The sequence below is a fragment of the Equus asinus genome, chromosome 6 (assembly GCF_041296235.1).
Source record: "Equus asinus isolate D_3611 breed Donkey chromosome 6, EquAss-T2T_v2, whole genome shotgun sequence".
NCBI classification, from domain to species: Eukaryota; Metazoa; Chordata; class Mammalia; order Perissodactyla; family Equidae; genus Equus; species Equus asinus.
The window spans coordinates 30,328,522-30,354,813 of record NC_091795.1 but is presented as its reverse complement, the minus strand read 5'-3'; the positions used below and the strand labels follow the sequence as shown (position 1 = coordinate 30,354,813).

The window sequence follows — 26,292 nt, the reverse complement described above, 5'->3', positions numbered from 1 at the left end:
GGATATAGGAGCCCAACCCCTCACTTTTTCTATAACAGCTTTATTTGAATATAATTCACATAACGTAAAATTCATCCTTTTAAAGTATACAATTCAGGCAGCCGGCCCAGTGGCATAGTGGTTAAGTTCCTGCACTCCGCTTCAGTAACCCAAGTTTCTCGAGTTCAGATCCCAAGAGTGGACCTACACACTGCTCATCAAGCCATGCTGTGGCAGCATCCCACATACAAAATAGAGAAAGATTGGCACAGATATTAGCTCAGGGGCAATCTTCCTCATCCAAAAAAAAAAAAAAATGGCAAAAAAAATTGTTTTAAGCATACAATTCAGTGATTTTTGTAGCATTCACAAAGTTGTGCAACCATCACTACTGTCTAATTTTAAAACCTTTTCATCAGCTGAGATTTATAGGGATTGCATTGAATCTATAGCTCAATTTGGGGCTATTGTCATCTTTACCATATTTATTACGTCTTCCAATCCATGAACATGAGATGTCTTTTCATTCATTTAGGTCTTCTTTAATTTCTTTCAATGATTTTTAGTTTATTGTACATCTTGCACTTCATTTGTTAAGTTCAGCCCTAAGTATTTTTTTATGCTGTTGTAAAGGGAACTGCTTTCTTAATTGCATTTGCAGATTATTCATTCCCAGGGTATAAAATACAACTGACTTTTGTATATTGATCTTGTATCCTGCATCCTTGTATCCCGAACTCGGTTATGACTTCTAATGGTTTTGTTGTGGATTATTTAAGATTTTCTATATACAAGATCACATCATCTGAGAAAAGACACATTTTACTTCCTCCTTTCCAATGTGGATGGCTTTTATTTCTTTTCCTTGTCTGATTTCCCTGGCTAGAACCTTCAGCACAATGTGGAAGAGAAGTGGTGAGGGCAGACATCTTGTCTTGTTCCTCATCTTAGGGGTAAGCATCCAGTCTTTCATCATTAAATGGGATGTTAATGTGGGTTTTTCATAGCGATTCTTTAACAGGCTGATGAAGTTCCCTTCTATTCCTAATTTGATGAGTGTTTTTATCATGAAAGAGTTGCATTTTATCAAACGCTTTTTCTGCACCTATTAAAATGATCATTGTGGTTCTTGTTCTTTATTCTGTTAGTATGGGGGATTACAATAATTCATTCTCAGATATTGTGGCAGGCTGCTTAATGGTCCCCCCCAAAAAAAGATTTTGCAGATGTAATTAAGCTAAGGATCTTGAGATCAGGAGATCATGCTGGATCACTCACTCTGCCCTTCCAGAAGTGCTTCTCTCCAACCCCTCATTTTACTGGTAAAAAGAAACTGAGCAAAGTGTCTTGTCCAAGTTTATGAAGTAGTGGAAGAATTGAAAAGAGAAAGCCTAAGGCCAGCAAATGCTCCTTCTGCACAGTACCCAGCCTCTGGCATTTCTGTCCTTAATTCCAGAGGCTGCAAAGTTGTGTTCGAATTGCTCAAAGAAACAAAAGACCCACAAAAGATAATAATTTCCCCATCTGCCTCCACGTTCACGGTCAAAGTTAGTAATAGGTGATGTGGGAACCCCAGGCCTTACACTTGGGAGGCTCATAGTCAGATAGGAGAGAGAAGACACACAATTTTAGTGGAAGGTAAAAAAGTGAAAGGTACCAGAAGGAAGTTGGGAGTAAGAGCTGAGTTCAGAAGAGAGAGAAATGCCTTTCCAGCTGGGGAGTGCATCAGGAGTCCCACGTGGAGAGAGAGCTGATGTCACATGCACCAGCCCGTCCAGCAACGTTTCAACCACGCTGGATACTCAGGCACCAGCTGGAGCCACTTTACAACTGAAATAAGTCAAAGAAGGTGTCATTCATCTCACCTTCTACCTGAGGCCCACCTCAGCATCCGCCCCATGGGAGATGCATCAGAGCCCAGAGTCCAATCAGAGGGAACCTACAACTCACCAGCTCCAAAGGCAAAGAAAAAGCCTTTGTCAGGGAACTCCTCCAGAAGAGCCTTCACTCGCTTCCCCATCCTCTCATTCCGCTTGTAGATAAGCTCCTGGCGGAAGTAGCTGTCGATCTCTTGAGCAGTGATGAGCTCCTGAGGTGGGAGCGTGGCATTAATAAAATTGGGAACCTCCACCAAAATAAAGGAGAAAAAAAGGGCAAGAGAGTTATTAATGAAGTTGCTTAATTTGAGCACCAAATCACCCAGCCTAGAGAGTCAAGACGCTGTGAGAAGAAAAATAAAGAGTGACACCCCATGCTTGGAGTCTCCTGCCTGCTACCGTTCAAACTCTAACATCATTCTCTGTAACCCAGGTGAAAAGATATCAAGTGAAGAACACTGAAAGAACTCTTAAGCTACTTAAAACAGTCCTTCTGTTCCATTTAAAATGCTGGGACAGCACATCGTAGTTTTAACTTGTTGGATTCACATATGCTTTCTTTATAAAAATAATTTTACATAGTTACCTAGTTTAGAATCAGTAATTGATTCTACTACCAAATACATGGAATTTCTATAAACATTCGACTTTGGGGCTGGCCCTGTGGCCAAATGGTTAAGTTCATGCACTCTGCTTTGGCGGCCCAGGGTTTCACCAGTTTGGATCCTGGGCACGGACCTAGCACCTCACATTGCACAACTAGAAGGACCTGCAACTAGAATATACAACTATGTACTGGGAGGCTTTGGGGAGAAGAAGGAAAAGGGAAAAAAAAAGATTGGCAATAGATGTTAGCTCAGGTGCCAATCTTTTAAAAAAACAAACATTCCACTGTTTTATAAATCCCATACGTTTAAATTTTCGTTATTTCTCCAATTCCTATTTCTCCTTCTTGCTTTCTCCAATGTTCTTTGCCCTCCTAGCAAATATTTCACTTGATTCAGCTACACGTGTTAGCCAATTTCAGTATTTCGGCTAACAAGAGAGTGCTATGACACCAAAACTGTGATCTCAAAGCAATCAATTCTTGCAACACCGTGGTGTGGGTGAGGCGGACACACACTGTTTTATCGGTACGCCCTCGGCTCTCTGGCTTCCCAAACCTGGGCCTCCCCACCTCTTCTCCTGGGCTCATGTTCACTCCTCTACCCAGGGATTTAGCAAGGTTAACCGTTACCTCAGTCAAATATAGAGCAGGATATCTACCCTGCCTGCTTCTCCTTCTTCCAGTAGCCTCTCAAAGACCTTTCGAAAATCCTCACCCTCTGTAAGGTAGCCATCAATTGTCATTTTAGGGCTAAGAGATCTTTTTGCTATATTCTTGATATGATATTCTTTCATTTTCAAATCAAAAACCTTCCTCTTCTCCATTATCATCTTTTTAAAATCACGTCATTTGTGTAAGATTCTCCTGTCCATTTCCCGAAATCTCTTCTCTTCAGCAGAGCCCTCCGTTTGCACAGCCTCTCCACACGGGCAGCAGAACACGCGGGGTGGTCTCCCACTGCGGCCTTGCTCCACCTTCTAAACGCCAGACGTGACCCACGCCCCGTGCCCCTGGGCCCTGGCCAGCCTGGCCCTCACCCACAATGGCAGGCACATTCCCAATACCCTACACCACCTGTGAGCAGGACGGGTGTGCCCGAGCCACAGGTGAGAAAGGCGTGACTCATTCTCACCCTAACTGCTCCGTCAGCCTTACTATTTGCCCATAGAATTTGCATTCCACCCATGTTAACTTTTTTGGCAGCTTCAAATTTAATTTCCCATTTGATCTTGACGTCTCTCCCCACTTCCCCCACCCCCACCAAGAGTGCACAGAGAATTATCACCACCATAAACTCTACTATTCCTTCTTTCATGTAGTTGTCTCCCCATTCCTCTTGTTTGCTTGCCTTGGTTTTATTTCCTCCCACTCTAGGCTCTCTGGAAAGCTCACCATGTCTTTGACACTTGCGGGGCAATGCTGGATTCAGCCTCCAGTGTCCCTCCCCCAGTGCTGCCATTTCTCACCTCTTACAGTCATTCACATTCCCATAGGACAGGCCCCCAGAGCTACCAGGCCTGGACAGCATCGCTCACACCCACCTGCTCCTTTCTCTCTTTCTCCAGTGTCCTCCTGCATGAATTGGTAGAGACAACACACTCCCTATCTTGGAAGCTTGGCTGGCACTTGCCACTTCCACTTGATCTTAGTGGGGGGAGGGGAGGAAGTCCTGGTTTGTCCCATGAGAAGCATGTTGACAAAAGCGTAACAAATATCCATTCCACCTCCACCCTGTGAGGGAGGTTGCAATCCTCTGAGCCCTGACCAGCCTCATCCTTCCCCTTGATAGCCCACAGGCAAGGTCTGTCCTGTGTGTCCACTCACTGCACCAGCTGGGCCACACAGTGCAGGATGGAACCCACATCTGGAAATGCTGGTGACCTTCTCAGCTTCCTATGTGCCATGTGGTAAGAATACCATGATCACTTCTGGTGGCATGATGCTCCTAGAAGCCTCTGAAAAGTGCAGCCAAAGTTTTGCACCATCATTTCTCAAAAGTGTTACCTAAGTCAGCCAGACAGCTCTCAAACTCAGATCTCTTCCTCTCCCTGAAGGCTGGTCCATGCTGCCTGCTGCCTTGAATCCCTTGAAGCTTCATCCTTTGCCTGGGATCCTGCAATTAACCCTCACCAATGCCCCTCTCAGTTCTTGTTTCATGAAGAACGCCTTTCTTGGCCACAGCATCCCACTCAACATCTAAATCTGCCCAATTTTATTTTTAGAGTCCTTCATGACCTCGATCCTTTGTACACAGGATGTCCAGGTGTCAGCAGGTAACGTCTTTATTCTTGGATTTAAATGCGTGCTGAGCTGGGCAGAGGACAAGGGCCCTCACCTGGGAGCTGTCATGGCTGAGGATGACTGAGCTGAGGTCCCCGCAGTTATAGTGTTTGATGAGATCCTCTGTCGTGTGGGGGATCCGGAGGCTGCCCGCTCGCAGGCTCTCCTGCTGCAGGAGGGTCTGGTTCAAAGCAAAGATGACCTGAGGGGAGAAAACACGGGTCTCTTTTAAGTTCACTGACACAGCACTCATTAGCCATCATCTCATTTCTTTTGTCCCTAGTTGGCAATAGCCTCACCTGCGTTCATTATGTAAAGACATGGACACAGCTGCTCAAAAGGAGAATGCACATCCCTGGATGGGGTCCAAAGAAAAGGAGGACAGTCCTGCCCAAGTCAGCCCGCATCGGATCACACCTGGATAAGTGCCTTAAAAGGGACAGAGACAACCTGGAATTCTCCCACAAGAGTGACCAAGAGGCGAGGAGACCCAAAGAGCTGACTTGCGAGGAACAGCTAAAGAAGCTGGGGGTGGGGCAGGGCGGGGCTGGGGACACACAGGCGGACACACATACCAACATGTTTCAGTTATATGAAGGACTGGACAAGAATATGTACACAGTGTACACAAGTCCTCTCTAAGCATCAGTGCAGCATTTGCCAGCTAATGGATTCATTACATCCCTAGGCTGTTAATGGAACTTATTGTGGAAAAAAAGGGGGAAATGGGGCTACCCAAAATCCAACAGGTTTTATCTTTATGGACCTTCTCAGAGTCTTTGATACACCAATGTGCACTGTGGTTCTCCCCGAGGGGAAGAAGTGTGCTGTGTTTCCTAAGCTTATTTGGGGCACACATCACAAGAGAAGGGTTCCCTGGAACATCTTTTGGGAAAATCCAGATTCAAGGAATTTTACAAAGCAGTGAATTCTCCATGGCACCAGAGAGCTGGGTCAGAGTGGGGAAAGGCGGGGATTCTGGCACCAGGTGGGAACTGGGGTTGTCCCCTCGACAAGGCTCCTGACAACACCAAGGATGCTCTGGCATTTTCTCTCTCATTCTCCCTGGGTATGGACACAGATATATCACCTTTGCCAGCTTTCCTTCCACATGCTGTCCTGGTAATCAGTGTACAGGATACTGCCTTTGCTGGAATATTCCCTCCTCCTTTGCTGAAACAGAGACAGGTGGGGTCCGTCTGAGCACTCTGACCATGAGGTCTTCAGCAGGGAGTTTTCAGTTCCCTGGAGATAATGCAGTCCCCTTCTTCCTCCTTTTACACTTCCTCCTCCTCATTGGCTGCGAAGCTTGTTGACTTGCGTCCCACAGGCCACTGCGGTGTGGGCCTGCTGCTACACACCCTCCTACAAGCCCCAGCCTCCCTCAGGTACTCTAATAATTGCTGTCCCTCTCCTGAGGCCCTAACCAAAGGGGGAGGGGGCAGGTCCCTCTTTGTAAAACCCCTTCCTCTCCTCTCTTCTCTCAACATGTCCCCTCCTCTCTGTCAGAGACACCTCAGTCCTCTCCCAGAGGGCAACTCCCCAAGGATCCACAGACCAGACTCTTCTATCTTGAGACAGAACCTTCTGGGCCATACTGAGTTCCCACCCTCCCCACGCCTCTACCGGTGACATGAGCTGACAGACAGGCAGATATGCCCAGGTGCATGTCCACAAATTATGGTCTAAGTGAGGGAACTCAGTCTTCCACAGAGACGAGCCCCTGGATTCTAAAGTCATACAATTCGGACCTATCCACCACCACTGGGAAATGCTAAATGATTTTGGATTAGCTGGAACAAATCTTTGGAGGGGAATGAGGGGGGCATTATGACCCACCTCTCAGGCACGCCAGGCCCCAGGCCAAGGTCTCCCATATTCTGTCCCCATGGAACTCATCCAAACCAAGTCTTCAAGAGCGGGGTGGCTCACAAATACCTGCGGATGGATTTGGCTGTTCTCCTAAAGGCATTCAGACAAACCCATTTACCTGTTGCTAAGAGACCTTCCTCCAAGAGTTTCCATTGCTTCTGGAATGTTTTTCTTAAGGTGTTCTTAATATTTACAGAAGATTAAGCCACCCATTCTAATGGACACGCCAGTCTGCAAACTGGGGAGGATAATATGGGCCACATCACAGATTAAAGAAGAACTTTGTTTATTCAGCCCTTTCTCAACATATTCAAATGTCATTCACCTTAAAGACATTTCACCTGTTCATGGGAAGCTTACAAAACCTTGCTAGGACATTTGTCTTTGCTTTGTTTGTTTACTTTTGATGACTAAGCTTTAAAGAAGTTTGCAAAGCAAAACTAAGCCAATAACATTAACGATTTTCTGAGTGCTTACTATGTACCAGGCACCCTACTAATTGCTTTGTTTATGTTCTCATTTAATCCTCCCAACATCCTAAGGTAGTGACTATTGTTACATCTACTTTAAAGATGAAGAAAATGAGGCAAAAAAAAAAGTTAAATATCTTGCTTAAGGTCACATAGGTTAGTAAATGAAGGTAGAGATTTGAACCCAAACAGTCTAATACCAGAGCCCAATATCTTCACCACTATGCTGTACATGAGGTATGCTGCCACCAAGTAGCAGTAACTGGATTTTGTCATGTGGTCTAATTTAAATTATCAGGCTTAAGTTAAAGACCTAGGAATATGAAATTGGGAAGAAAGGAAGGAGGCAGAGCGGAAAAGAGGGAGACAGAGAGAGAGAAGGGAGAAAAGAGGGAAAGAGGAAGGCAGAAAGGGAGTCAGAAGGAAAGGTATGCTAAAGCTTTTTTCCACTCAGATTAAGAGTAACACACACATTGCAGGTAATCTAGAAAATAGGAAAGTACAAAAAAGAAATTTTAAATTGCCGTAATTTCAACACTCAGGTTACAACTGCTTTTAACAACTTGTGAGTACATTTCCTTTCAGTTGACCCTATACTTTATACAGTTGATTGAATTATATATAAAATTTAGCATTCTGCACTTTCTGACAGTGTAGGAATCTCCTTGCATGACTAAAGTCTTGCTTAGCTTCACATTTTACGTGAAATGCCATAATTTAGCAAAACTTTCTATTGTCAAATATTAAGGTCTTCATTAAAAAGAAAAAGTAACAACTTTCATGGCTTACACCATCAAGAGCATCTGAAAGCAGAAAGTTTTTTCTATTTTTAAATTATTTCCTTAGTATAGATTCCTAAGACCAGGACCACTGAGTCAAGGGGCAAATAATCACTTAAAAGTTTTTGGAAAAATTTTTTTACTTTTGCTTTTTTTACAAGAAAAACTTTATTCTCCTTTAAAACACTAATCAATAAGCATTAAGTAGTAACCCAGACGATCTCCCACAGCCGACATTATAAAGAAGGCCCACCTCCAATACACTCTGCACCTTCTCGCTGACGCAGGCCCACAGCGTGTCGCAGAAACTGAGCTGCTGTGACTGTGCACTCGCCATTCCCTCCACCTGGAAGGCTCTTCCTGCCCTGCTCCACGTGGCACACACACTCGTCCTTTAAAATGGCAGCAGGAGAATCCCCTCCTCCCTGAAGCTTCCATATTCACTGTCAGGCACAATGAACCCCATCTCCCTTCAGCCCAGAGCGTCTTGTGACAACTCCATCACATTGCTATTGACATTGCCCTGTTTGGTCACCTCAAGAGCAGCAATCGTGTCCTACTCATCCCTGTATCTTTACCATCTGGCACACAGGACTGGCCCACTGTAGACATTCAATAAATTTTGACTGAATTAACAAATTTTAGAAATGACAAAGTCAAGGCCTACAGTCTGAGGCGGGACGGATACTCACAAAAGAAGCCTGGCAAAATCCCACACAGCAAGGCAGACAGGAACAATTTCCAGGCAAGTCAGACTCGCCAAACTTCTCAGGAAAGTAAAAAGGGATGGGGGGAGGAGGGAGGCAGCCTGAGAAATGAACAGAACTGCCTAATAGGGGGTGGAATCTTATCCCCATTACCCCCAAGGCCCACATTAATTTGTGCTTATCCCTCAACCAGCTTTGGGAGGTCTGCGTTTGGGCTTATTCCTTAAGTGTTTGCCCTGACCAAGCCTCCAGTCTCTTAAAGGCCCATATTCTCCCCTTGTATTCGTCAGGATAGGATAAGCTATGTCACAATAACAAATGAAATCAATGGTTTAGCAAATGTGTACAGCTTGCTCTCCAAAAGTCAGAGTAGGTCAGTGGCTCTTTCATCCATCTAGTCCCTCAGGAATCTAGTTCCATTTATCCTGTGACACTACCATGCCAATATAGAGTTTCCAGGGATGCCATAGCAAGGAAAGGAAGTGAACATGGAGGTGATGTACCAGCTTTTAAATGCCTCAGCCTGGAATTCCCACATTTCATTGGCTAGAGGTAGTCATGTGGCTTTGGCTAACCCTCAAGACAGCTGAGAAATGTAGTCCTCCCATTTGCCTAAGAAGGAGTAGAAAATCTAAAAGAGGCGAGCACTGATAGTCTTGACCACAACCCTCCAACCTTGAGGGAACTCCCATCCCTTAAAATAAACCCAAGAAAAATGAAAGACCCCTCCATTCTTCCTCATACCCATGAAAGTTTAACTGGTATAAATATGTCATTTCTCATATTTGTCCTATGAAATTATAAACGTAAAAGCTTTGGTTACTGTCTCACAGACCATCCGAGATTCGTTACCTAATTGCGGGCATTCCCAGTCTGCTGTCTGCCTCGGGCTGTGCACTAGCTGTTCCCTCCCCTTGGCACACTTGGTCCACCCAGGGTCTTCCCACAGACCTTTGCTCATCGATAGCACTCAGAGCAGCTTTACTTCACCTACATCAAAGGCCACCACTGCCAGCCGCTGATTAGTTTCTATCCCATTACTCTGCTTTAGTTTCTCCACAGTGCTTATCACTAGCTGGAATTATCTTCTTCAACATACCATCCAAGCCTGGACTTGTCGTGCCACTGGGATACCACCTGCCAATCTCCCTTCCCTCGTCCACCTATACTCTTCTATTCCTTGGGACATTAAAATGGTTGATGGAGAGGTTAGTGCATTACAGTGATGCAAGATATCAGATACGTCTCCATTCAGAATTACACATGGTCCCTGGTGGAAGATGGACATCAGGACGGTGACCTGGCCAATGGTGTTCATCAAAGACAGTTCCCTGTTGGCCTGTGGTCCTCAAGCACCAGAAAGTCTGGGGACAGAAGCAAGGGGAGACACAGGGGGAGGGAGGCGGGATAGGGAGCAAAATGCCAGTCATGATCCTGGGTTGGCCTAGAATTCTGGAAACTGAGTGGTTGCTTGACCGAGCATCATCAAGAATAGGAGAGTGTAATGAATGATGAAAGGTGTCATGAGAGTTCCTTCTGTGTCAACTAATAAAGGGTAGAACCAAAGCAAGTACAGTACTAACCATTCCTGAAGTTCATTCACTCATTCCATCTTCCATTCATTAATTCAGCCAATAAATAGTTATTGTGTGCCTCCTGACCCAAGCACTGAAGACACAGTAGTGAACAAGAAAGACATGATCCTTGCCCTTCTGGGGTTTTCATTTTACCTGGGGGTGTGGTGGGGGGCATATCAAGAAGAATCTGGGAAGAGGACTGGGGAGGGAGCTGGTATATCATAGAAAGACGTCCTCCTCTGGGAGGAGGACAGGAGAGAGAGACCCAAAGGTAACTTCTGTTCTATGATTTCAGGCTTGCCAGGACCCCATACACAAGCAACCCAAAACCCTTCCCAGATCATCTCTTTGCTGCTTTGCCTTGAGGGGAAGGAGGTCACCTTGCGTCACCCAGTACCTCTGAGGAGGCCATACTATAAATGCACGTCTTTTAAGGAAGTTTGAACAGTGAACTGTGCATGAGTTGGTGCTAAATCGTTTTTTGTTGCTAAAATAGACAGAAATACACTTTTTAAATCTCCAACACAACTTCCTATAATCACCCATCTTTCCTTCCAGAACTGCTGCAACTTTCTCACTAACGACCCTAGGGGCTTTAATCCTGTGCTTCTTTATATCCTAACTCCTTCTGAAAGGCCTTATGCATCTCGCAATTTAAAAGCCAGCACAAGAGAAGTCGCTGAGAAATGTGCCTCAAGCGCCCACCTAAGAGATTGGGCGGAAGGGGCTGGATCTTCTCTGCTGGGAAGAGCTGGGTCCTGGCCCGCTATGCTCGCTGGCAGATCCCAAGCACCGGACACTGTGCTCGCTGTCTGTCCGGTGAAACGCATTCAAGGAAAGCCAGAGGAAGGCTCGGAGAAGCACCTCAAGGGACAGCTTGGCCCAGGTCATCCGAGGAGGCAGGCACCTCAAACCCCTCCCTCAGTGGCTTAGCAGGGATACGGGCAGCCCTCTGGAGCGCTGTTTGTGTTCAAGGGGGGAAAACTTTTCCTGAAACAAATCAGACTCCTTGGCAAAAGACCAGAGATGGGTTCCTGAGGAAGAAGTCTCTGAGTGAGGCCAAAGGGCCCTCCAAGAGTTTCCTTGGAGTCAAAACACTCGCAATGACTCTGAGCCCCTGTTAGCATGCCACCTACCACACAACCCAAGGTGAGTCACTGCCATCTAGCCCTCCCTCCTGGGGATGGCAGCCCTTTATCACCTATGCTGCCCAGACCTTGGCTAAATGTCCACGCCTGGGGCTGCCAGAGGTGCCTTCCATAGGGGGATCCTTTGGGGAGCACTAGGGATGGCCATGGGTGTCCGTCCTGGTGGCTAGGGGAGGTAACTACCCCTTGGTGGTCTGTAGGAAGTCTCTACAGCCCTGGAGCAGGGGTCAGGGAGCACATGAGGTCTCCACAAAAACAATACACGGCCCCAAACGCGCCCCAACCAAAACCACTGAGGTCCAGACCCAGCGTCCTCAGAGACCTGCCGTGCCATCTCTAGAGGTCCCACACTCTGACAAGATTAATGACTGTTGGTCATTCTTATGTAGTTTACTCCTCTTTCTGTGCTTGGCAAAGTCTGAGCCAATCAGACAAATACAGGGTTTCAGGATATGACTCACAGATTAGCAAATTCCCCAGAAACAACTCTATTGGGTTAAGTTGACCCCTGAGGCCTCTTCCAGGCAGTTCATCCTGCTTGGGAGTTGTCACTGACCCAGCCTCCTAGCGTTGCAGGATCAGTAACAGGTGATCACACCTGTGTACAGGTGGGGCACAAGGACTCCTCCTGGACAGCCAAAAGCCCAGGTGCAGCTGGTAGCATGTCCAACTGGGAGCCGGGGGCAGGCGCCCAGGAAGGCAACCATGGGGAAGGAGCGGCACGGAGTCCTGGCTGAGTGCCCCCGGCCATGTACACGGCCCCTCACCTCCTCCTAACCAACCCCCTGCCACCCACTGCCTCCTTGTCTCCACTCGCCCCTTCTCTCTGGCGTGTCTGCTAACATTTTCTCAATGTTGTATTAGTTTGTGAGGGCTGCTGTATCAAACTGGGTGGCTTACACAAGAGGAACATATTGTCTCACACTTCCGGAAGCTGGAAGTCCAAAATCAAGGTTGGCAGCCATGCGCCCTCTGAGGGTTTTAGCGAAGGACCTGTTCCAGGCCTCTCTTCTAACTTCTGCTGGATTCTTGGCTTGTGGTTAATTAACTCCAGTCATCACATAGCATTCTCCCTCTGTGTGTGTCTGTGTCCAAATTTCCCCACTTTTTATAAGGACCCAGTCCTATTGAATTAGTGCCCACCATAATGACTTCCTCTTAACCTGATCATCTGCAAAGACCCTGTTTCCAAATAAAGTCATACTCACACGTCCTGAGGGTTAGGATTTCACGGTAAGAATTTGGAGGGGGAGGACACAAGTTAGCCCCTAAAACATGTCCAGCTCAGCTCTACTCTTTTTTAATAGTTAACATGCATATGGTAAACATTTCAAACAGTACAAAGAAACAGATCTCCCTCTCATTTCTGTTCCCCAATCACCCGCCCTGAAAAACAGTCACTGCTGCCAGTGTCTTGTAACTCCTTCCACGGGTGGTCTCTGCATGTAAAAGCAGAGAGACAGACAGATAGATGATTGATTGGCAGGTAGGTAGATATCGCCTCCACTTTTTTGTTTGCCTTCCTTTGGCCTTTAAGCAGTCAAATAAAAACCTTTCCATGAACAAATACCGAAGCTACGCCTTATAATGTAAGCTAAGACAGTCAGGGAAGAAAGAGCCAAGGTTTGGCAAACAGGACTAGCCTCCATTGTTTCTGAAATAAATGCAGCCTGAGACTTCCTTATCCACAAGACAACATCAGTGACTATGGCAAATCACAGAAAAGGAAAAGAGAATTTCTGAGGGCAAGAAGGGACAAAATTAAGGCGTCTCACAGCCTTTCCAGTGAGGAAGCAGGCTGGATGCAGAAGCCCCTTGGAGGCACCCCAGAGGTGTCTCCACTGCCCCCATCTCAAAGCTGTCCTGGGACCTCTGCTCTGGGCTCAGGCTGACTCAGGCAGACACCAAGGAGAAATCTAGGCAGAATTCTATAGTTGAAGATTTCAGACAATCATACAAGGATTCATTTCTCCAAGATCTCAGATCAGCCTCCTTCTCCAGACACCCAGACAGCTTCGTTTTCCCAGAAACCTTCTAAGCCACTGTCTCCCAAACCACAGATTGCAGCTCATTATCTGCTACCTCATTGTAGACATGAATCTTGGCATGCCCCACCTACTGCTCTGTAGCTGGCTTAATTCCTTTAATCCTGCATGTCAGTCCCACAGTGCATCCAGGGCGGCTCCATGCTTTATATGACTGCACACAAACCATGATGAGCGCATGCACCAGCGCCCCTTGGTGGGCATCTTCTGTAATTACAACTATGCTACTGTGAAGCGCCCCCTGCATTCACCTCCAGGTGACTGTAATATGCAGGCAGGGCTGGGAATCACTGATTGAATTTAGTGAGGTTAGAGCTCTGAGAACCTAAAGAAATGAATGCATCCAGCTCTTTCAAATATGAAATATCTCCAGAGAGCCGTCGGCATGTGCTGCACTGCAGTCAACTCCGGGCTCAGTTCACAATTCTCCACACCACGGTTTTTGGAGTCTGACTCATATCCTCTCCAGGAAGGATGTGGGCTGTCAGGGGGTTGGCAGATGGTTCCAGCATGCTTCAGAAACAGTATTGCTCCTACAGTTTTTCCATACAAACAAGCCTTTCTGTGGACGAACCTAGAAACCGCCATCTAAAACATCATTTTAAAAGAAATCCACATTCTAAGTTCTCAAGTCCAGCTTTTGGAATGCGCCAGGAAGCTCCGAGAATTTCTCTCTAATGCCTGCCAGATGGTTACTATCTTGCCAAGCTACTCCTGCTGATGTAGCGACAAAAAATTCTCTTCAAGAAAAATTATCGGGTAGCAGATGCCTTCACATAGGTCCCTGTCACTCACTGTCAATCCTTTAATAGCACCTGACGGCAAAGCAAGACGCATTAAGGAAGAGAGGATGAAAGGCGGAGGTGGTGAAATAGCAGAACTCTGAGCAACCTGGAGGGGGCCAGCAAAGTCATTAGCATGATGTATTTACAATTATTATAATTATAAAAATAATAATAATAGCAGCAGTCCCTCCACCACCCCCTCAGAGTCAGCCTGTCCTCTGGGAAGTGGAGCTGCATTTGGGGAGGAAGATGGGGCCACTGCCCTGAGGGGGTGGCTATTGGCAGGGGGACAGGACAAAAGGGTATGTAGTGGCAACAGGTCACAGAGGGCAGTAGAGGATAAACACAAAGACTTGGTGGGAGTTTAGGCCAAGGTTGAGGCCCCAGAGAGAGACGGACCATCACAGTCACTCCCTCATCCCAGAACGACAGTCTGCCCCCTTCATCAAAAAGGTGGCATCAAGAGCAATGAATGTGGGTTATGGCCTTACCTGGCCCAAGAAGCCACACAGTGGGCATGCTCACCACCTCATGGGACCTGCAGCAACAAGGGTACAAGGAAGGAGAGTCTATTTTCAAGGACACACCAATGTTTGAGAGCAAAGCTATCCTGATCAATGAAAGAGAAAGTAGCTGATGTGCACAACCACGTCCAAATGGGGACCGTGGGCACCGCACCCACCAGCCCCGCTCTCCACCACCTAATGCCATGAACAGCCACAGACTGTGAAGAGCACGCTACACACAGCCACGGGCCCAGGGGAAGAGGCCACGGACCTCCAAGACCTTAGAGCTAACCAGGTTACTTCCCTTGACACTTGTAACGATTTCTGTTCTCCACCACGCAAAACAGCAGCTACGCCTGAAGCTTGTCACTGGCTACTCCTGCTGTCTACAGGGTGTCTCCTTTAGATACATAGGAAGACTTCTCACCTATTAAGGAAAAACTAATTTATCTCTTGAGGCCACAAGTGGAGGGTTACAGCGGAACCCAGGCTGCCCCAACTGGGAATACAGTGGGCATGCCTGTGTCTGTGGCAGACGTCAAGCAGAGCCCAGTGGAGGTCTTAGGCAAGGTTTCACTTTGCCCAAGGAAACACACAGCAAAGAAACAAGGAGATGGGCTCAGCATGCTGCGGGACGGGTCCTGCAAAACCTTTGCTGTTCTCTGAGGCTCACCTGAAAGATGCATTGCATTTGGAATAAGCCACCATGGGGGGACTAGCCACCTTGGAGAGGTTCCCAGGGGTTCTCCACAGTCTACCAAGCTCTTCTTTTTGAATACTTGGTATCCCAAATCAGGTGCTCTGCTCTACTGTGGGGCATTTTTAACTATTAGAAAGTCCTTCCTTCTTTTTGAGCTCCCTGTCTCCCACGATTGCCATCTACTCATTTTCATATGTATCAATACAGTATGTGTTTCCACACATGCATGATTTGTTAGCAGCCATCAAAACAGAAAATGTGCGTGTCCCACTTCTAGGAATCTCTCCTGTAGAAATACGAGCACAAGTGCGAACGAAATCTGCCAGCATACAAGCTTGTTCCCTGGGGAACTGTGAATAGTGCTCTCCCTGGCACTGGCACTGTTGAATCACAATTGGAATGACCACATAGAGGGGATTCCTGCATCAAACAGGAGATTGGATGTGATGACCTCAAATGTGCTTCCACTTAGAAGCCCTTGATTTGCTCCATCTCGGGAAGTGAGGGGAGCAGACCCTTCTCGTCTCACTTTCTGTCCTTTCTGCACCAATTATTTCTCCTCCCCTCGGCACAGGCCATGGGGCTCCATGGAGAAGGGGATCAGGATCAGGAGCCTCTGCATGGTCCCTGAGACGTCTGAACCGCTTCCTCTCCTCATGCTGCAGGGAGAGAATCGAATGTACACCCCCCAAAAACCTCTGTCCATGGAAGAGACAGTGTATCCATCCCAAGCACATACTCTAATACAGTCATGAAACCTATGGGGTCTGACAAAGGGATAACAACACGGGTAGCCACAGCGAGTGGGCTTGCAAGGGACTACAGCAAGTGCTGTGAGTATGGCAGCAACCAAATTTACAGGCCCAGGACAGAGAAATGCAGCAATGACAAGGAGCAGCCAGCAAGGGTCCAGGAAGAAGCATGGTCATGGCGGGAGGGGGAGCATTGCCAACATGTCCTCAGAGAGTGTCAACAGAATGGAGGAGGGTGCTGCAAGCTTGTCCTAGGAGGGTGCTTCCAGCATGTTGGCAGAAACCAGTTTCTCCCCAGAGGGGAGCAGGAGTGTGGCCAGTTAGCCCAATGTAGAAACAGCTAGAGGTCCAATGATGGGGCTCCTCATCAAAAAGACAGTGTTATGAGTTGAATTTGGTCCCCCAAAAAGATATGTTCCTCCTCACCCCTAGTACCTGTGAATGTCACCTTATTTGGAAATAGTTTCTTTTCAGATACAATCAAGTTAAGATGAGGTCATCAGGGTGGGCCCCAATCCATTGTGACTGGTGTCCTTATAAGAAGAAATTTGGACACAGACAGACAGACATGCACAAAAGCAAAACAATGTAGAGACACACAGGGAAACAACAGCCACGTGACAACAGAGGCAGAGATTGGAGTGATGCATCTACAAGCCAAGGGATGTCAAGGATTGCCAGCAACTGCCAGAAGCTGGAAGAGGCGAGGAAGTGTTCTCCCCCAGATCCTTCAGAGGGAGCAGGGCCCTGCTGACACCTTGATTTCAGACTTCTCGCCTCCAGAGCTGTGCGAGAATAAATCTGTCACTTTAAGCCTCCCAGTGTGCGGTACTTTGCTGCCACAGCCCTAGGAACAGCCCTGGGTACAGAGGGACAGCAGACCCAGCCCCTGCCCTCACCACAGCCCCACCAGGAAGGATCTAGGCCATCTCGCAACAGAAGGAACTACGGCTAGTTCAGCTTCTGCAGGTGAGAGACTCAGCTGGGTTGGCTCTCTCTCAAAGAATCTGAAGAAGCCAGTTGTACTGCAAATACAGTGGTCTCATCTGTGGGTAGAGGGGAATAGCACGTCTAAGACTGCTGAGGAGCAGCGGAACCAACAGAGGGTGGCGAGAGACTGGAGATCACAGGAACCTAATTCCCAAGAACAAGGAGACAGTAAACTTTGAAGCAGGCTAAAGAGCAGCTGGAGCAGTCCTCTGCTGAGAGAAGTACCCCTAATCGTTCCAGGTTTCCTTACTACGGTTTAACGAAACAGAAAGGAACACCGTAGCATCTGAGAATGAAACTCTAGCGTGTGTGTTTTGCTTTTTTGCTTTTTTTTTTTAAGATTTTATTTTTCCTTTTTCTCCCAAAGCCCCCCGGTACATAGTTGGGTATTTTTAGTTGTGGATCCTTCTAGTTGTGGCATATGGGATGCCGCCTCAGCACAGCCTGATGAGGGGTGCCATGTCCGTGCCCAGGATTCAAACCAGTGAAACCTTGGGCCCCTGAAGCAGAGCACACAAACTTAATCACTCAGCCATGGGCCGGCCCCCCACAGGTGTTTTCTAAAAGACAACTATGAGAAAGTTTATAGCAAAATAATTTGAAACAGCAAAACACTGGAAACAGCCCAAACATCCATCAAAACAAGACCTGATAAATTGTGGCACATGCAACAGTAAAATGCCATACAACAGTGAGAATGAATAGTGGCCACACACATTAGCATGCATGAATATCGGCCGATGTTGAGTGAACCAGCAAGAGTGTACATAACACAGTTCCATTTACAGAACAATTCAAAAACAAGACCAAACAACCAACTGTTTAGGATACATATTTGATAAAACTGTAAGGAAAAGTGGTGACTTCAAGTAAGGAAAGGGGAGTTTAGATGGAACAGTTAGAGAAACAGTGGTAACCAGGATGAACGGAGCCTTAAGTTTGCTTAAACCTTGAAGAAACACACTCTCACACAGCAGAGAGCCAAAAGCAGAGGAGCACAGTAAGATCAGGGCTCTCCTGGTCTAGGTAACTACTTAATTCTTGGACTGCCTTATAACTAGAAAATTCAGGTCCAACCAGGGCAAAAGAAAACCTCTCTTCTACCCTCTTGTCTCCATCTAATTGAGCCAACTTAGGACCCATGCTCACACCCGCTCCAATAAGAGTAGCCAGAGGAATGCTCGGTGCTGATTGGCTTATCCCCACGTTCATGAACCAATCACAGACAAGACTGTTTCCTGAACCAATGCCGCCAAGATGGGCACTTGGACTAAAGGCAAGCAAGATGACGAACTAGTGGGTTCAGAAACGGAATTCAACCCAACCCTGTCCTGGTTTCTCCTGCTAGTTTGAAAAGAATGCCTAGGAATAAAGAAATGGAATGAGGCAAGGAGAAGCAAGGCAGTAAAAACGCGTCAGCAGGCTGGAGTATTGAGCATACAGGGAGGTATCAGTGAGCCCAACCGCTCGCAGGGCTAGATCAAAGGTAACCGCAGACTTGTACTGAATGTCTGCTGGGCCCCGGGCACTTTACAGACATTCTCTCCGTTATTCCTCACTACAATCTTATGATGTTTGTCTCATCACGCGCATTTTACAGAGGAGGAAGCAGACTCAGAAAGGTTCAATATCTTGCCCAAGGTCACAATGCTGGGAAATGGGGGAGCCAGGATTTAAACCTAGACCTCTGGCCTCCAAAGTTCATGCTCTTTCCACTGAGAGGCTGGAGAAGAACAGCAGGATGGGCAGCAAGACTGGCCTTGAGCTCTCCCAGGAGTCTAAAGCCAAGTTCTCCTATGGCACGGGCTGACCCCTCAGGGCTCAGGCCTTCTAAGACACGCCCCATTTGTGCCCTAGCCTGGTTATAACAGCGCCCCTCAGGTAAGAAGATTCAGAGACAGCCTCAGACTCACCCTCCCTGTCTGTTAGCTAATGCCCCTCACCCAGAGATCACTGTGTCAGGCTGATTTCCACATCTGGGGGAAAAAATCCACAAAACCATGCTCTTATTTCAGAACTCTCTCTCCTGCTCGGTGTACTGGGGAGCCAAATCACTGAGCTCCCTTCCCCCAAACCCCTACCCAAACCACAGCCCCTGAAGGGACAGCCCTACATAGGACATGATTCTGCTTGTTCCCTCCCTCCCCAAGCCATGCCAATTACACCTGGATGGACATCCAACTCTGAAACAGCACTGGCTGAACCCTCAGAGCCAAAAAGTACATCTACCCCACAGAATAGGCTCAAAAATCATCCACAGGCAGAAAATACTCATCTCTAGGCCAAACTGCTAGACCAACCGCTTTGTTTCAAGTCTCTTAATTTGCAGTGGCTGAGATTTCAAGAAAGGTAAGAGACAGCAAGAAATGAAGAACCACCAGAGATTATTACAGTTATGATAAAACTCCAGTTAGCATGGAGTTTCTAACAGTGCAAAGACTTAAAGGGACTTACTTTTCCCCTTCAAAAACACAGCAAGATAGTGCCCTTCGATGGTTCAGCTGGTAGAGTGGAGGACTGTAGAGATACCCAAAAACATAGCAAGACAGACGGACTTCTGCTTTCACATCAGTGCTTGCCTTTTATTATACTGTCTTTAAAAAAAAAAAAAAATTAGCAGTCCACCCAAAATCATGTCTGATTAGCTGAATGTTCTTGTCCTTCCCTCCGATGACACATACTCACCCCATCTGCACCATCTTCTGAAAAGTTGTGTTCACCGGTAAAAGTAACAAGCTTCTTACCAGCTTACTTCAGTGTTCAAATTCCACCCTTCCTCCCCCCACTGCCCACTATGTCTCCCTCTCTGCCCTTGCCTCCCCACGGCCCTTGGTCTCTCTCCCTTTCTTTCTGGGCTGTGGAAAGAATCGATTAAGCCTCCTGTCCAACATTTGAACCAGGCTTCTTTCTCTTTCCTGAGACTTCTTCAGCTGTGGGGAGACCCAGGTCCCACTTGGGGCTTTGTTGCGGGAGCCCATGGGCTGAAGGGGCGGGCGAGGGGGTTCGAGTCCGGCAGATGCCTTTTTTGTCAAAGACAAAGGCCCCCCATCGAGCCTCTTCACTTTCCAGCACTTTCATCCCCCTCAGATCACAGGGCTGCTCTGCATATGAAAGGCACCGCCTATTATGCGGCTCACATTGGCCCCACACCACCCCACCAGCCTCCCAGCTCTCCGAACAAAGGGCCTCACATCTGTTCAGGCGCAGGCCTCACCTTCTGGGGCATTGAGCTGTTGCGTCTTTTTTCTTAGTTCACTTTTGAGAGCCATTCTGTCCCTTGAAGTATAGTTGGGGAGTAATAAGGGTAGGTCCCCCTTGTCCTCAGACCATTCTGCCCAGACAATTTTTTCAGACACCTTGAGGATTTCCAGCCCTTGCCTCTCCCACCTCACCTAGGTATCCAGGCAGTGGGGACGTCCTCCTCAAGCTCATTCATTTTCTCCGTTCCCAGCCGCTCTTCGGAAATCCCTCCTCTTTCTTTACCTGAAAGGGGACTATTCCTTTGGAATATTCTGGACTAGCCCTTCAAAGCAAGATGGCGATAAAAGTCCTGCTCCTTTTTTGATCAGGTTAATAGATGCTGCTAGACTTGGGAGCTAAAGCTTCCACACACTTCTTTGGATATTAAGATTTGCTTTTCAGCGGGGAAAACAGTGCTTCTCAAAACTTGGACCCGAGCTCTTCTCAGCAAAAGGACTCAAGCATGAGGACCAGAGAAACTCATCTTCAGTGACATTCCAACATGAAAAAAGCATCATTTTTTAAATGATGGCAATTCCTGAATACCAGGAGAACACATGGTGAGAAGCCGAAAGAAGACACCAGGCAGAGCCTTCTCTTCTCTTCCTACCATCTCCTCAGCACCGCCCAAGCCTTCTCTTCTCCTTCTCCTCTCCTTGGTCAGGTCTCCTGCCACTCTCTCTCCTTCCCACCCGGTCCACATCCTGTCCTGACTTCAGATGGCTGACTGAGCACATCTGTCTCCTATTGTGCACTAAACTGTGCACCACCACCCCCCATCCCCACCCCACCATCCTACCACCAAAATTCCTATATTAAAGCGCTAACTCCCAATGTGACTGTATTTGGAGACAGGGCTTCTAAGGAGATAATTAAGGTTAAATGAGGTCATAAGGATGGGGCCCTGATTCAATAGGACTGGAGTGCTTACAAGAAGAGGCAGAGACCCCAGAGCTCACTCTCTCTCCACACATGCGCATCTGTGCCTTTTCTCTAAAAGGCCATGTGAGGACACAGCAAGAAGCTGGCCGTCTGCAAGCTGAGGAGAGATGCCTCATCAGAAACCAACCCTGCCAACACCTTGATGTTGTCCTTTGAGCCTCCAGAACTGTGAGAAAGTCCATTTCTGTTGTTCCAGCCAGTCTGTGTATTCTGTGATGGCAGCCTGAGCTGACTAATACACCTTGTTCCCCCAAATCCCACACGATGTTGGGGTAACAATAGGAACAAATACCAATCTCACCATCTCCAACGCCTTGAAAGTTACAGCCTCCGCTAAGCACTTCTGGACTATCTCAGCCCCTCCCTAGAAATCTCCATTCTTTTAACTTCTGCCCTGGAAGGTAACTTTCCTTGAAATTGTTTGAAGTTCTGACAAGACAAACAAACTTCTGCAGCAATAAACTATGAAGAATCCTATGAAGAGCCAAATGAAAAGCACAATAAAGCTAACTGCACACAGACGTAACCACATTCGGACCTGTTGCTGGGCTAATTAGGCATAAGTGGTAAGCAGTTCATCTAAATGGCTACACACTGGATGGATTATTTCTAGAGTCCAACCTGCTTCTGGACTTTCTCTTATTTTGTATTTTCTCCAATATCCATGATCAGCATCCATGTCAGGTTTTCCCTGTACAACAAACTCTGATGATCAGCATCAAGTCTACACAGAGAGCAACTCTATGGGTCAAATGTCTCCCTCCCCAGCTGTCTCATTTCCCAGACTCCTGGTCTTCCTCCTAATGACTCAGGGTCCTGGGCTAACACAGCTGAAGCCCTTAGCCAAGAGGCTAACTCCGACCACACCCCCCGCAGAAGTGACCGGTGTCTTAGCCCCGATCCAGCCCACACTCAGCTGCCAGGTGCATGTCCTGCAACACCACTTTTTGTGTGCTCACTTCTCGCTGAAAACAGCTCTCGATGCCCCTCTGCCCACAGAGTACATCGAGATTGCCCACCCTCGCACTCAAGCCCTCTGCAGCCTCATCTCCCATCGCATCCCTACACAAACACTCACATGGCCAGCCCTGCCAGCCACCACAGGGCCAGCACAGTCTGCTTTTTCCCAAGTTGGTCTGCACTGTTGGCGCATGTTGAATACCTCCCTCTGTTTCCTCTGCCTGTGTAAATCTTAGCCTTCCCTTGAAAATCCAGCTCAAATTCTAAAATGTTTATTAAAGTAACCTGGATAACATTTAGAAAATAATATTTTTATATCTTTCCCCCATCTATCACCTTTCTCCACACTCATTCCACCACAATGGCCCCAGAGAAGGGAGGAGGAGAAAAGTCGGCCTCCTCCAGCAGAGGCCATGTCCAGACTCCACCCCACCTGACTGGGTCACATCTGCTGCCAGCAACCAAAGGCCTGGGAGGCCCCTTCATTTTCAGGCTCTTCAGTTTATGTGGTGCTCCCTAAAGTTCAGGGGTAGTTTGGAGAAAAGCTATAAGATTGCACCACAGAACTGGAAACTACTCCTCCCAAGGAAGGGAAGGCCTCCCTCAGGCACCTCACGGCTGTCAGCACATTCACATAGCCCTCACAGAGTGTGTTTAACTTGCACTTCTTCTCATACCAGAGTCATCCACCAAGAAGGCGGGAGAGGCAAGCTGCCATTACTATGTGACCAGCATTCCTGCCCTGGTGGCGGGAAGAAAGTTACTCCAGGAGGGTTAAAAAGCAGGGAAAAATCAGAGTAAACATGGAAATAAACAACAGAGTTAATGCTGTGGTTTTGGTTGTTTAAGACAGTATGGCCTGATGGATCGATTAGAAAACACTACCTTCAAATAGCACCCAGCAGTTAGTAAATATCATATGTGTGAGGCACCATGCTGGACTCATAGATAAGAGGTGAATCAAGATCCTTGCTCTCTAGGAGTTTACATGCAGGTTCAGGAGACGAAATAGACACATAGAAAGTTAAACATCGATATAAGAATTAAATAACCGTAAACCTGATCATTCAACAGCCACCACAAGGTAGCAAATGAACAACTGCCCCATGGTGGTATGGAAGGCAGATGCTATTAATTCAGGAGAAAAAGGAGTCTTCTGCAACCTGAGGTAACTTCCAGAGGCAATATGAGAACAGGGACCAGGGTAGGAACCAAGAATAGAGACCAGTGATTCTCAGACTGGAATGTGCATCGGAATCGCCTGGAGGTCTGGTCAGACCAGAGATTGCTAAACTCCTCCCAGAGTTTCTAATTCAGGAAGTCTGGGATGGGTGCCAAAACTGTGCATTGCTCACAAGCTCCAAGGTGATGCTGATGCTGCTGGCCAGGGACACACTTTGAGAAGCACTGGCTTAGGCCGAACATCCTACATCAGAGGTAGGAAACGGGTGCCCATTCTGCTCACAGCTAAGCCTTAGTTGTGCCACACAATGTGTTAATTGTTTTAGGTAGTTACCACATTTAAAAACCGGGACATTTTCCAGAAAAATCCAGACTTCTGATTTCTATTTAAAAAATAGGAAGGTCTGGGAATTGGATAAAGGTGATCAAAAAGTACAAGCTTCCAGTTATGAGCTAATTACTAGGGATGTAATGTACAACATGATGACTATAGTTAACACTGCTGGGGGGTACATAGGAAAGTTAAGAGAGTAAATCCTAAGAGTTCTCATTTTTTTCCCTTTTTTTGTATATATATGAGATAATGGATGTTAACTAAACTTTTTGTGGTAATAATTTTACAACATATATAAGTCAGACCATTATGCTGTACACCTTAAATCTATCCAATGCTGTACGTCAATTATATATCAGTAAAACTGGAGGAAAAAAGAATAAATTATATAATGCACTTCCAAATTATTAACAAAAAAGAAAAATAGGAAGTTCTGGCCACACTGGTTGCACATTTCCACACGGCCAACGACAGGCTAGAACCCACTAGCCACTGCCCTCTTTATACTTGGCATTTTCACCTCCCAAATTCCACAGTTCCTGTTACTCCCCACTTGCAACACAGGCAGCTTCATTCATTCATGTTACCTACCCAGCCCCTATGGATATTTAAGTTTGTGATCCATGATCTACACAAGCACCTTTAATAATACAGGATTCAACAGCTTGGATAGACCATAACTTAACCAGTCCCCAGTGGCTGGGCACATGGGTTGTCTCTACTTATTTTATATCATCAATCACACTGCAATTGATAATAACCAACGTACCTCTCTGTCACTAGCTCAATCATTGTGTGGGATAAATTCACAGAAGTTTTATTGCTGGGTCAATTTGATATGCAGTACACCCCACATAAAGATTATAGCTACCATTTTAAATTAAAAATCAGCCAGCTAGATGACACTCTTCTAGGTTGACATTTTTAATCAACCAATAGCAGTTCTCACGTCTCTTTCCTTTTTGGCTCCACCCTAAGCCTTCTGGTATCTTAAACAAGCATCCAGCTAAATTTGCCGTTTCAGTCCATAACTTCTGGCACCAAAAGCTCTGTGAGGACATCCTTTAGTGACATCCTCAAAAATGACTTTGCTATAAGAGAATTAACCAGAATGCAAGTACCTACTGCATACTCGGCACTACTGAGCGCCCTCCCCTCTCTCACCCACACACACACACACCTCGCACACAAGGGTGTTCACCTTAAATTGGATACCTGCAACGAGACACCTTTGAAATGGTGCCAAAAATCTACCCCATTTCCCAAAATCTGTATCTTTACTCTGGGCTGAATTGTGTCCCCCCCCAAAATTCATGTGTTGAAGCCCTAACCCCCCATACCTCAGAATGTGACTGTATATGGAGATGGGGCCTTTGAAGACATAACTGAGTTAAAATGAGGTCACTAGGATGGGCCCTAATTCAATACGACTGCTGTCCTTACAAAAGGAGGAAATTAGGACATAGTCACACACAGTGGGGAGACCATGTGAAGCCACAGGGAGAAGACCACTATCTACAAGCCAACGAGAGAAGTCTCAGAAGAAACCAACTCTGTAGACACCTTCACCCCAGGCTTCCAGCCTCTAGAATTGAGAGAAAATAAATTTCTGTTTTTTAAGTCACCCAGTCTGTGATGCTTTGTTATGGCAGCCTTAACCAATTAATACAGTCCTTTATGTCCACCAAAGGCATTTAACATGATTTCTGTTGCATCCCCTATGAAGGAGACTGGAAAAGCAAGAACACTCCAGTCTCGTGCCTTTATAATCCCTTTACTGATCCTCCCTCCTTCTGCTTATTTCCTTCTCTCTCTTATTCTCCACTGTTTCTATGTTTCTATTTTGTTTAATTGAGAAGCATACCATTGTTTCTCTTTTTTTTTTTAATGAAGGATTTCCCTTTTTTTTCCCCTGGGAAAGATTCTCCCTGAGCTGACATTTATTGCCAAACTTCCTCTCTTTTTGTGTTGTTTTTTTCCTCCCCAAAGCCCCAGTACATGGTTATATATTCTAGTAGTAGGTCTTTCTAGTTCTTCGATGTGAGCCGCCACCACAGCATGGCTACTGACAGATAAGTGGTGTGGTTCCACGCCCAGGAACCAAACCCAGGTCACTGAAGCAGAGTGTGCCAAACTTTAACCACTGGGCCATCAGGGCTGACTCCCACTCTGCTTCTCTTTTCTGCCTTCTAGGCAATGGCACTTATTTTCTGAACTATCACACTCCACAGCAGAGCAGGGAAAGGGGTGGGGGAGGGTTGGGACAGGTGGAGAAGGTGTGCAGCGGGAAGGGGAGGGTCAGAACAGGAACCTAAAAGGAGGCTGACAAGGATCTTGGAGGCTCCAAATCTAGGAAGGGAGGTAGGAGCAGCAGGGGGAAGGGGGACGGGTGGGGGAGGGGGCACAGGCAGGTGTCAGGACCCTGATCAGTCACAAATTGTCTCAGATATCTACACATACTTTCTCTCTGCTTAGTGCTAGGTTTACAGAACAATCCAGTAGGGGTTTTCACCCTATGGCCTCTCAAAATCACTTCTGGCCTGGGCTGGGTCAGCAATAT

At 46.8% G+C, this 26,292-nt stretch overlaps 1 protein-coding gene across 2 annotated transcripts in view; it reads right to left on the bottom strand.

Moving 5' to 3' along the window:
• The window catches only part of TRABD2A (TraB domain containing 2A), a 56,528-nt gene that overhangs the window by 10,878 nt on the left and 19,358 nt on the right, over nt 1-26,292 (bottom strand). The window contains exons 3-4 of one of the 2 annotated variants that reach the window (XM_014852846.3): nt 4,799-4,945; nt 1,930-2,068 (exon numbers count right to left, since the gene is read on the bottom strand). In XM_014852846.3, the coding sequence (XP_014708332.3) occupies nt 1,930-2,068; nt 4,799-4,945 (286 nt within the window). Of the gene's footprint in view, nt 1-1,929; nt 2,105-4,798; nt 4,946-26,292 lie in introns of both variants that reach the window. The other variant, XM_014852845.3, reaches the window with a different exon arrangement.